This window comes from Babylonia areolata, chromosome 35 (assembly GCF_041734735.1).
Source record: "Babylonia areolata isolate BAREFJ2019XMU chromosome 35, ASM4173473v1, whole genome shotgun sequence".
NCBI lineage: Eukaryota > Metazoa > Mollusca > Gastropoda > Neogastropoda > Buccinidae > Babylonia > Babylonia areolata.
The window spans coordinates 7,499,941-7,512,440 of NC_134910.1; the positions used below are offsets into that span (position 1 = coordinate 7,499,941).

The following is a 12,500-nucleotide window of genomic DNA, read 5'->3' on the forward strand; positions in this document are numbered from 1 at the left end:
AGCAATAAAACAAATCATAAATCGAACAGATAAAATGGATCAAACGAAATTAGCGAAGCTGAAAAAAAACGAAAGAAAGAAAGAAGTGCACTATATATACCATGCTGGTTTCATCTCAAATCCGAATTCAAAACTAAACTGAACTAAGCTAAACAATATTAAACCGAACCAGACGGAACTGCGCCAAACCGGACCGGACCAAACTAAACCAGTCCATACCAGACCAGACCAGATTTCATCAGACTGAACTGAACCAAACTGAACAGAACTGAAACTGGACAGAACTGAACTGAACTTGTTTTGGCATTTTCCCAGACCAGAACTGATATTCCTTTAGCACGGACTACTTTTATACAAGATATTGGACATGGTTTCACTCAAGCTGTTGTGGTTCGAGTGAATGATGATAATTATTCGTACCTATCTTTCTGGACACTTTTCTGGATCGCTCGCCCACCTACCTCATACTGAACTTTTTTTTTTGGACATTTTCCCCGAGACAAGAACATTCATTTTCGTACCCCAACCCCATCCCCTCTCCAAGCAAACATGAACAAACACACGAACAGGTGAAATCAATAAACATATAATAATAATAATAATAATAATAATAATAATAATGGATACTTATATAGCACACTATCCAGAAATCTGCTCTAGGTGCTTTACAAAAACGCTTTTGATAACATAAAACATTATATCTATGTTACATACACACACCAAAATGTGACCACACACACACACACACACACACACACACACACACACACACACACACACACACACATACACACACACGCACATAATAATAATAATAATAATAATAATAATAATGGATACTTATATAGCACACTATCCAGAAATCTGCTCTAGGTGCTTTACAAAAACGCTTTTGATAACATAAAACATTATATCTATGTTACATACACACACCAAAATGTGACCACACACACACACACACACACACACACACACACACACACACACACACACACACACGCACGCACGCACGCACGCACGCACACACACACACACTGCATACATACATTTTAACATACATGTGTATCTAACAGCTACCCTAACACATACACACACATAGGCAGGCACATACTTACATAAACACACGCACACAATCATATAGATATGTTTTACTGGCAATATCCACCTATCCACCTTTCTTCCCCTGTGTCTTTCCATTCAGTTTCGTTCCGAAGACGAAAAAGAAAAGTTTAAATAACTTTGTATTTGTATTTCTTTTTATCACAACCGATTTCTCTGTGTGAAATTCAGGCTGCTCTCGCCAGGGAGAGCGCGTCGCTATACTACAGCGCCACCCCCTTTTTTTGTATGTTTTCCTGCATGCAGTTTTATTTGTTTTTCCTATCAAAGTGGATTTTTCTACAGAATTTTGCCAGGAACAACCCCTTTGTTGCCGTGGCTTCTTTTACGTGCGCTAAGTGCATGCTGCACACGGGACCTCGGTTTATCGTCTCATCCAGAGAGCGTCCAGACCACCACTCAAGGTCTAGTGGAGGGGGAGAAAATACCGGCGGCTGAGCCGTGATTTGAACCAGCACGCTCAGATTCTCTCGCTTCCTAGGCGGACGCGTTACCTCTAGCCCATCACTCCACATTATAATTGTTATTATAATTATACATTTCTTCTCCCTGTCGAATGGACGTAAAGAAAGCCAGTCAAAGAGTGGAGGGGACGAAATGTAGAGTATGATTATGTATCACAATGTGGGCGCCTGTGTGCTTCCTTCCTCCTTTGGACTGCGGAGTCACGTGCGCTGTCATCGCTGAGTGTGCAGACCTCGTCATTATCGGCTCCCAACGACGGACTACCAAGAAGAAGACGAAGAAGTCATGAGCCAATAGGAGGAGTTTGTATTATACTCCATGTTTGGTGATACATATACTTACCATGTCAAACTGATGCAAACTAGGCCTATTGGTTTGCTCTGCTTGGCCAAATTTCGCACGGCTAACACTGAAAAGACGAGCCGTCTAGCCCGGTCCGCTCTTAGCCAATCAAACGGCTCTAAAAGCTATAATCGCTGAATCATTCCTTTGGCCAAGGCTCTCCACGCCATCTTGTCAGGTTTATGCTCTGTCTCATCTTACGCTTTTTTGGGGGGGGGGGGCTATTAAGCGTATTCATTTGGCCTTATTTTTACAACTTTTCCGTCTAATAAACGGAAATTTTTTTTCCTTTCCATCTTCGGGGGGCCCAAAAACCCCTTTGGGGAAGGCCTCAACGATTTTTTTTTCCCCGGAATCGGGGCGCCCCTTTTCGGGTACCCCCCACGGGACCCCCAGCCTCTTTAGTTTCGGGCTTCAGTGCCCCTCTCGCCTCCAGTTTGTTTTTGGGGCCGCCCTCTCCCCTTCCCCCCCCCCCGGGGGGGTTTTCCCCGGTCGGGGGCCGGGGTGTATATGGATGGTGTTTCCCTAAAGGTATGGTTTCCTCAATTTCGCCTCAGGATCTGTTTTTTCCCCCACTTTTTCATGTATCCCTTTTTTGGGCCACATTTCCTCGTTTTTTTTTTTTCTTTTTTTTTTCTGGCCAAGGGACCCTTAAAAAAAAAATTTTAAAAATTTAAAAAAAAAATTTAAAAAAGGAAAAGTACAGGGGGAAGAATTATGGTTTTTGCCCTTTTAAAGTTTAAAGTACCCAAAATAAATAAATAAATAAAAAAATGAAATGAATAAATTGAATGAATAAATGAATAAAAAAAATAAATAAATAAATAAAAGAATAAATAAGAAATGGATAAATTGAATGAAAAAAAATTTTAAAATAAAAAAAAAAAGGGCCTTAAACCCAACCCCGCCCCCCCAAAAACTAAATTGTGGGATCCAGGTGTCGGGGGAGCGGGCCAAGGCCCGCGGGAACGGCCCCTTCCCCCAGGGCCCCACCCCCGAACCCTTTGTATTGTCGGTGGGGGCAAACCCCCAATTCCCCCCCCAGACCCCCTTGGCGAATCGCCTTTTGCAGTCACGGGGGGGCTTCGGCCCCGCGTCTATGCTTTTTTAAGGGAGAGGGTGGGGAAGGGTGTGGTCCGTTTTATTATTTTCATACATCATCATTACTTTTATCGTCATTTAAGTAGTAGAAATTTGGGTTGCAGCAGCACACCCGCAGTAGTGTACTGTATTTAGAAGTATTTTGTTGTCCCAAGGGGGCAGCAGCAAAAAAAATTTAGTAGTAGTCGTAATTTTTGGTTGTTGTAGCAGGGCAGCAGCAGTAGAGAAGGGGTGTATAGTGTAGTAGTAGTTTATAGTTTTTAAGTAAAAAGCAGAAAATTGTTGTATTTCAGCAGCACAGCAGCACAGTGGGTTTTATATAGCAGTGTAGAAATTTGGTTTTTTGTTTTGTAGCAGCACGCAGTAGCATAGAGGGGTAAAATTTGTTGTAGCGCAGAAACCATTTGCAGTATAGTAGTGAAAATTGTTGTTGTAGCACCCGCAGTAGTAGTGTAAAATTTTTGTTGTTGTAGCAGCAGCAGTATAGAAAAAGGAAAAATTTGTTGGGTTTTTTAGCAGCCCAGCACAGCACCCGCAGCAGTATAGTATTTATTTTAAGTAGTAGTAGTAGTAGTTTTTGCTGCATTGTGAAATGAAATTGTGCTGTGCGACTGCGTTCCAAAATCTGTGAATTTATCCGCCCTAAATGTTTTTTGTTTGTTTTGTGTGTGTTTTGTGTGTGTGTGTGTTGTGGGTGTGTTGAGTTTGTGGCGTGTGTTTTGGGGTGTTTTGGGGTTGGTGTGGTGTGGGGTTGTGTGTTGTGTGGGGTTTTTTCTGGGTGTGTGTGTGTGTGCCCTTTGTGTCGTGGGGTTTTGGGGGTTTGTTCTCGCGGTGTGTGTGCGACCCGTGTGTGTGAGCGCGCGCGAGAGAGAGCGTGAGAGCGTGCAGAAAAAAAAAGGGACTCAGGGGGGTTGTCCGGGGGGTTTTCTCCATCCACTTTTCTGAAGACGAATGGCGTTGCCTAGACGGGTGGGCTGCTCATGGGCCCCACAGGCCTGGGGGGCCAGCAGTGCCCCGACGATACCGGGCCCACGGTACAAACCCCCCCTTTCCCGTCACCCAGTCCATCATCATCATCTTCTCATCTTTCATCCCCACTACCTTTTAATCATCACATCCCGCCCATCATAATCTTCACAATCTTTCATCATCTTTCTTACCACCCATCATCATCTCATCATCACATCATCTCTTAAATCACATCATCATCACCATCATCCCCACCATCTAAATCCCCCGTCACCCTCAATTTCATCCCCCATCATCATCACACCATCTTTTCATCTTCATCATCATCATCATAAACCGTCACATTTTTCCTATTCACCCAACCATCTTTATCACCCAATTAAAACGATAACAAAAAACAACAGAAAAAAACAAAAAATAATACTTTGGCCCAAAAAAAATCAAAATTGATGATAGGGAAATTTGAGGGAAAAAATACTGATAATATAAAAACAACAATTTTGATGTAACGTTTAATGGTAAAAAATCCCCTTCATCGCCCACCATCACATTCCCACCACCATCATCATCATCATAAATCAGGGACTAATGGCTAATGAGAATGGGGTGATACCATCAGTCATGATGATTTTGGTTGATAATGATGACGATGAAGATATGATAATAAATAACAGTAGAAAGCATTAGGTAGTAGTTGACGCCCGACGACGACAAACGCCCGACACGACGAGGGAAGAAAAAGAAGAAAAGAAGAAAAGAAAAAAGAAGAAGAAAAAGATTAACAACAACAACAAAAACAACAGAAATCAAAAAAGACAAAAAAAGAGAAGAAAAAGAAAAGAAGAAGAAGAAGAAGAAGAAGAAGAAGGGGAGGAAAAGGGGGATAAAACCAACAAAAAACAACAGCAATGACAGCTTTCAAACAAAAAAAAGAAAAAAGAAAAGATGAAGGGGGAAGAGGAGGGGGAAAGGGAGGGGGAGGAGGGGGGGGGGGGGAGGAGAACAACAACAACAAAATGAAAACAAAAAGAAGAAGAGAAAAGAGCAAGAAGAAAAAGGGGGGAGAAAAGGGGGATGAAAACAACAACAGAAAATGACGCATCGAGAACAAAAAAAAAAGAAGAAGAAGAAAAATGAAGAGGAAGAAGGAGGAGGGGGGGAGGAGGGGGGGGAAGGGGAGGAGAAAAAAAAACAACAGCAATGAGAACAAAAAGAAAAGAGAAAAAGGAAAAGAAGAAGAAAAATAGGGGAAAGTAGAAAAACAAAAAACCAAAAAACAACAAAAAGAAATTTCCACGGTTTCCCCTTTACTGGTCACCAGCCCACGACACCAGGTAAAGGGGCCGGGCACGTGTACTCACGATTCAGATGGGTGGCCCCCGGGTTTTATTCATGCCCCCCTTTGGGTTGAAAGGCCGCATGATTTTGGATCGCAGAATTTTGCACACAAAATACATTGAATGCACTTTAGAAATCAAACCAAACAAAGGGCAGGGGCATCGCTCGATAAAAGTTTTAAATGCATGAAAAGAACTTTAAGGGTTGTACAAAAAAAAAAAAAAAAAAAAAAAAAATTACAAGTAAACTGAAATTATTAAATAGAGGTGAAAATTAAATACAGAAAAAACAACGAAATTTATAAAATGGGAAAGGTAACTCACAAAAATAGTAGAGGAAAAAAACAAACATAAAAACAAAAAACTTTAAAATGGTTTCCGCGGAGGATGTGTTTTAGGGGCATAAAAAACGTTTGAAAAAGAGAACGCGGCCTTTTAAGGGGAAGCGTGAGCGAAGGAAGCGGGGGCTAAAACTTCTGGAGACTTTTTCCCCTTTGCAATCCTGGGGGAAAAGTGCTGCGCATTAAAATGGGGGGCCCTTTTTCCTTCTCCCAAATGACGACACCCCTTTTTAGAAAATCCTCCCTGCCACCATCCGTGGGTTTCTGAGGGGGAGACTCCTTTCATCTTCAGAAAAGGGGAAAAAAACCCCCCACCACCCAACAACAAAAGAAACTACAAGCAAACAAAAATTAAAACTGGTATTCCCTTTTACATCTTCTGAATAAAGTTTCGAAAATTTATTACACACTGGCCCTCTGTCTTGTTTGCTTTTTTTCATTGACAGGGGTTTTGCAAACGTTCATGGTTTTTGCAAAAGAAGGGAATGATGTTAGGATTTTTTTTTGCCCTCATCTTTTTCCTTGGAATTGTACGTGGAGGGGAAGGCCTAGGGTCCCGGCGTCCGCTTAGGAAGCGAAAGAATCTGAGAGCCCCTGGTTCAAAATTCCGGCCCCGCCGTATTTTCCCCCCCTCCACTAACCGAATGGGGGTTTCTGGACGCTCTCTGGATGAGCCCGATAAACCGGGGTCCCCTTTTTGCGGGCATGCCATTAGCGCACGTAAAAAAACCCCACGGCAAAAAAAGGGGTTTACCCGGGGCAAGACGGTTTCTGTAGAAAAAATTTCCCCTTCAGTAGGAAAAACAAAACGAAAAAAAACTGCAAAGCAGGGAAAAAAAAACAAAACCAAAAAAAAAAAAAAAAAAAAAAGGAAAAAAAAAAAGGGGGGGCGGGGGGGGGGGTGGGGGTGGGGGGGGGCGCTGGAGGGTTTGCGACGGGGTTTTTTCCCTTGGGGGGAAACAGCCCGAATTTCACATAGAGAAAAATTTTTTGGAAAAAAAAAAAAGAAAAAGGGAAAATTAATACAAATATTAAAAATATAAAAGAATCAATAAAAATTTAAAAAAAATTGATAAAGACAGAAAAAAAAATAACAATTTAAAAACATGGTTTAAAAATAAAACAAAAAAAATGAAAAATCAATAGAAAAAAAAAAAAACATTTACAACATACATGCACACAGACACACACATCCCCTCCTTTCCCTTTATCCATGCATGCATTCATAACACCTTTCCCTTCATCCCCTAAATGCACGCGCCGCGGGGCGCGCGCACACACACACACACACAACACACACACACACACAAACAAACAATCACAGAAACAAAACAAAACAAAAAACCACCACACCTCACTCTCTTAAAACTAGCTTATTTTATTTTATTTTTTTTTTTTTTTAATTTCTCAAGGCCTGACTAAGCGCATTGGGTTACGCTGCTGGTCAGGCATCTGCTTGGCAGATGTGGTGTAGCGTATATGGATTTGACCGAAACGCAGTGACGCCTTCCTTGAACTAGTGATATTGATTACCTGGAAATCCCCGTACAAAGCAGTCCTGGACAGCATCATATCCACGTAACTCAGCTGGTCACTGGCCACGGCCCAAGCGACGTAATCCAGTTCGTTGTGAAGGTACTCGACTGTCTGGAGGGCGATCTCCATCGGTAGGTAGTTTCCCCTGGATCGAGAGACAAGAACCGTCACTGAAATTCGTGGCGTGTTGTGTTGTGCTGTGTTGTGCTGGTTGTGCTGGTTGTGCTGTGATGTGCTGCGTTGTGCTGTGCAATGTTTCATCTGAGACTACCTTCTTTTTTTTTGTTGTTGTTGTTGTTGCTCATGATCCATTTATTTATTTTCTCAATTTTCACTCTCTTATCCGCTGACGGTCAACTGAATGAGGTGAAAGAAACTTCTCCGTTTTCATTTGTATTTGTATTTCTTTTTTTTTTTATCACAACAGATTTCTCTGTGTGAAATTCGGGCTGTTCTCCCCAGGGAGAGCGCGTTGCTACACTACAGCGCCACCCATTTTTTTTTTTTGTATTTTTTTCCTGCGTGCACTTTTTATTTGTTATTCCTATCGAAGTGGATTTTCCTACAGAATTTTGCCTAGGAACAAACCCCTTTGTTGCCGTGGGTTCTTTTACGTGCGCTAAATGCATGCTGCACACGGGACCTCGGGTTTATCGTCTCATCTGAATGACTACGTCCAACCACCAATCCCAAAGGGCTAGTGGGGGGGGAGAAAAATTTTCGGGGGCTGAGCCCTGATTTCGAACCAGCCCCCGCCCCAAATTTTTCTCGCTTCCCATGCGGAGCGTTTTTCTTCTAGCCCCACTCCATAAATAATACATACTGATTAGGATTAATTTTTCCCTTTTGCCCTTTTTTGGGATATGGGCAGTAACGAAGATCAAACCCCCCCCCCCCTTCCATTGTCTGCTTTTGGCCCTTTCCCTCCCTGATTTAGAACTTACCTGAAATTTTGGGAATTAAACGCGTCAGTCATCAATTTCAGGTAAGTTTTAAATCAATTAACCCGGGGGTTTTTTTGTGTGTGTTTTGGGGTGTGTGTGTGTGGGTGTGTTGCTTTTTTAACCCCGGCCCGGCTCCAGGGATCGTTGATGACCTGGGGAAAGGGTTTGGTTTGGGAGGGATTTACCCAATAAAACAACAAGAACAAAAGAAATTTATGAGATGGTTGTGATGATGGTGATGATGATGGTGACGATGATTGTATGGGAGGAGGAGGAGGAAGAGGAGGAGGAGGAGGAAAAGGAGGATGATAATAATAATAAGAAAAATAGAAGGAGGAGAAGAAGAAGTAGAAGTAGTCACACACACCACACACACACACACACACGGACGCTCACAACCACACACGCACACCACACACGCACACACACAACACACACACATATATATGAGTGCTCAAATACACATACACACTCACCCCCACCCCACCCCCTACACACACACCAACTCTCTCTTTGTGTCTGTCTCCCTACCTCTCTCTTTCCCCACCTCTTTCTCACTCTGCTATCCATCTGTCAATGTGTGTGTGTGTGTGTGTGTGTGTGTGTGTGTGCGCGCGCGCGCGAGCACACGGTGCGTGAGTGTGTGTGCGGCGCGCGCACTATTTGGAATGGACGTAGATTTAGCAAGGACTGAGAGACTGGCCTCAAGTCAAGGCCTGACTAAGCGCGTTGGGTTACGCTGCTGGTCAGGCATCTGCTTGGCAGATGTGGTGTGTAGCGTATATGGTTTGTCCGAACGCAGTGACGCCTCCTTGAGCTACTGAAACTGAAACGGAAACTGAGAGACTGGAAGAATAGACCATACCTAAATTCTTAACCCTTGACTAAAAAACAACAACAAACAAACAAAAAACAAAAACAAAAAAAAAACAACAACAAACCCCCCCCCCCCCCCCGCCCCCCCCCAAAAAAAACAAAAACAAAAACAAAAAACCGAGAAAATTAACACAATGAGGCCAGGAGATGAAATGATTAACAAAACAGCAAAGAGTGGTAACTCTCTCCATTACACAAGGTACACAACTTCAAGTCCAGTGCTGCTTTCGCTACCGATTCTGTGTGGCTTGTTCAGGATTAAATAGCAAAGCCAGTCTTGAATAAAAGCTAATTTGTTTGCACATTTCTTCTGTCTTTTGCTACTGTGTGCACATGTCAGCATGATCGGTATAAGGACAGGCCCGGCGCTTCCTTTTTCTTTTTTTTTGTTTTGAGGAAGCGTCTGGGTTTGTTCCAATGTACCTTTTATTTACCTGTGTGCTAGCTGAATCGGTAGCACTGACTTGAAGTTGTGTACCTTGTGAATGGAGAGAGTTACCCACTCTTTGCTGTTTGTTTAACTCTTTCCATACGAACGGCGAAAGAGACGACGTTAACAGCGTTTCACCCCAATTACCATCATCAAAAATATTTACAAGCGGAACGCTCTTATACTGAAGAGGTGAATGTTGACAAAGAATACCAACAATTCTGACGACGGAAGCTAAAGGTTGGGTCATTCAGACACCCAACTGGACATCCGAGGGGTCTGTGTAGAGGAGAAGAGAGGACTGGCCGTACTGACTGAGTTAAAAAAAAACAAAAAAACAAAAAAAACAAGAGAGGCAAGGCCTTCAAGACTCACTTGTGATAAATTAAGTCCCCTGGCATTAATTAAAGAGTAATTTCCTTTTTTTTACTATCTGCACCAAAAACGTTTGCAAAAATAAATAAAAATTCCATGCTTAGCAAAAGAAGTTCCTGTTTGAACAAAAAATGATAATAACGATCCTCAGAATAAGAGGTCAGAGTGCAAGTTTAGAGAATACAAAAAAATATAAATATAACAGTAAATGCAGTTTGCATATAATTAGGCTTCTTTTTTCTTTTTTGTGCCCATCCCAGAGGTGCAATATTGTTTTTAAACAGGATGACTGGAAAGAACTGATTTTTTTCCTATTTGTATGGCAAATTTGGTGTCAACTGACAAAGTATTTGCAGAGAAAATGTCAATGTTAAAGTTTACCACGGACACACAGACACACGGACACACACACACACACACAGACAACCGACACCGGGTTAAAACATAGACTCACTTTGTTCACACAAGTGAGTCAAAAAATCGATTCGGGTTGTGGGTTCTCACTGACTTTGTGATCGGTGAAGAAGCTGCTGAAGAGGGCCCGCCAGTTGTGGTGATCGTAGCTGACGCGGTAGTACCCGATGAAGCTGCACGTTGCCCAGAATCCACCCGGTCCCACCCGCTCTGTCGGGTCGGGGTAGATGTCCGGGTAGCTTGAGGATTACTGTGAGGAGCAGAGGAGAGGATTTTTTATTTTTTTATTTTTTTTTTTAAAGAAGGTCGGGAATGGTGATAAAATAATGATGACGATGATGGTGGTGATGATGATGGTGGTGGTGGTGGTGGCGGTGGAGGTGGTTTATGTGATGATGATGGTGGTAGTGAGTTGACGACGACGATGATTATCATTATGATGGTGGTGGTGGTGGTGGTAGTGAGTTTGACGACGACGATGATTATCATTATGATGATGGTGGTGGTGGTGGTAGTGAGTTTGACGACGACGATGATTATCATTATGATGATGGTGGTGGTGGTGGTAGTGATTTTGACGACGACGATGATTATAATTATGATGATGGTGGTGGTGGTGGTAGTGAGTTTGACGACGACGATGATTATCATTATGATGATGATGGTGGTGGTGGTGGTGGTGGTGGTGGCGATGGTCGTGGCTGTGGTGATAGTAGTGGTTGGTAGGTGTAATGGTGGTAATGATGATGATGATGTTGATGATAGTGATGACGATGGTGGTGGTGCTTGAGGTGGAGGTGGCGATGATGATTGTGATGATGGATTGTGGTGGTGGTGGTGCTGGTAGTGGTGGTGACGATGAAGGTTACAACAGCAGTGGTGGTTTTAGTGGCAGTGATGATAATTGTTATGATGATAATGGTGATGATGGCGGTGGTAGTGGTGATGATGATGGCGATGATGACTCTAATGATAATGGTGATGGTAGAGTTGGTGTTGATGATAATGTTTGTGATCATAGTCGTGGTCGTGGTCGTGGTCGTTGAGGTGGTCATCATGATCATCATAATTACAACTCATCATGTTATTGTCATCGTCATCATCCTCATCAGAATACCACCACCACCATCATAATAATCCTCATCACCACCCTTCTTGCCATCATGATCACCATCATCATCGTCCTTTCCTTCTCGACATCGTCGTTGTCATCGTCGTCGTTATCATTATCACTATCATCATTATGCCATCATCATCATCACCATCATCATCATCATCATCACCACCTCCACTTCCGACGTCACCACCACTATCATCATCATCATCATCACCACCACCACCATCATCATTACCATCATCATCATCATCATCATCATCATCATCATCAGAGTGTAGTGACTCACGCTCTGGGGAGGACTTCCAGAACCAGTGAACGTCGGCGTCCGTCTTGTTGAAGTTCCGCTCCACACTGCTGGTCAGGTGTGATCGGCACGTCCCACGTGTAACTGGACAATCACAGTACATGTATCGTACAGCTCTGTAATGTCACGTGTGACTGGACAATCACAGTACAGATATCGTTACAACTCTGTAATGTCACGTGGGACTGGACAATCACAGTACAGATATCGTTACAGCTCTGCAATGTCACGTGTAACTGGGCCAATCACAGTACATGTATCGTTACAGCTCTGTAGTCCCACGTGTAACTGGACAATCACATTACATGTATCGTTACAGCTCTATAATGTCACGTGTAACTGGACAATCACAGTAATGTATCGTTACAGCTCTGTAGTCCCACGTGTAACTGGGCAATCACAGTACATGTATCGTTACAGCTCTGTAGTCCCCACGTGTAACTGGACAATCACATTACATGTATCGTTACAGCTCTATAATGTCACGTGTAACTGGACAATCACAGTACATGTATCGTACAGCTCTGTAGTCCCACGTGTAACTGGACAATCACAGTACATGTATCATTACAGCTCTGTAGTCCCACGTGTAACTGGACAATCACAGTACATGTATCGTTACAGCTCTGTAGTCCCACGTGCTGTGACTGGACAATCACAGTGCATGTATCGTTACAGCTCTGTAATGTCACGTGTAACTGGACAATCACAGTACATGTATCGTTACAGCTCTGTAATGTCACGTGTGACTGGACAATCACAGTACATGTATCGTTACAGCTCTATAATGTCACCTGTCACTGGCTAATCAGAGTACATGTATCGTTACA

General features: G+C 42.9%; 1 protein-coding gene across 1 annotated transcript in view; it reads right to left on the bottom strand.

Moving 5' to 3' along the window:
• Positions 1–12,500, bottom strand: part of LOC143277785 (aminopeptidase N-like) — a 108,658-nt gene that overhangs the window by 5,862 nt on the left and 90,296 nt on the right. The window contains 5 exon segments of the mRNA XM_076582688.1: positions 7,224–7,380; positions 10,340–10,415; positions 10,417–10,499; positions 11,653–11,728; positions 11,730–11,754. Of these exon segments, the coding sequence (XP_076438803.1) occupies positions 7,224–7,380; positions 10,340–10,415; positions 10,417–10,499; positions 11,653–11,728; positions 11,730–11,754 (417 nt within the window).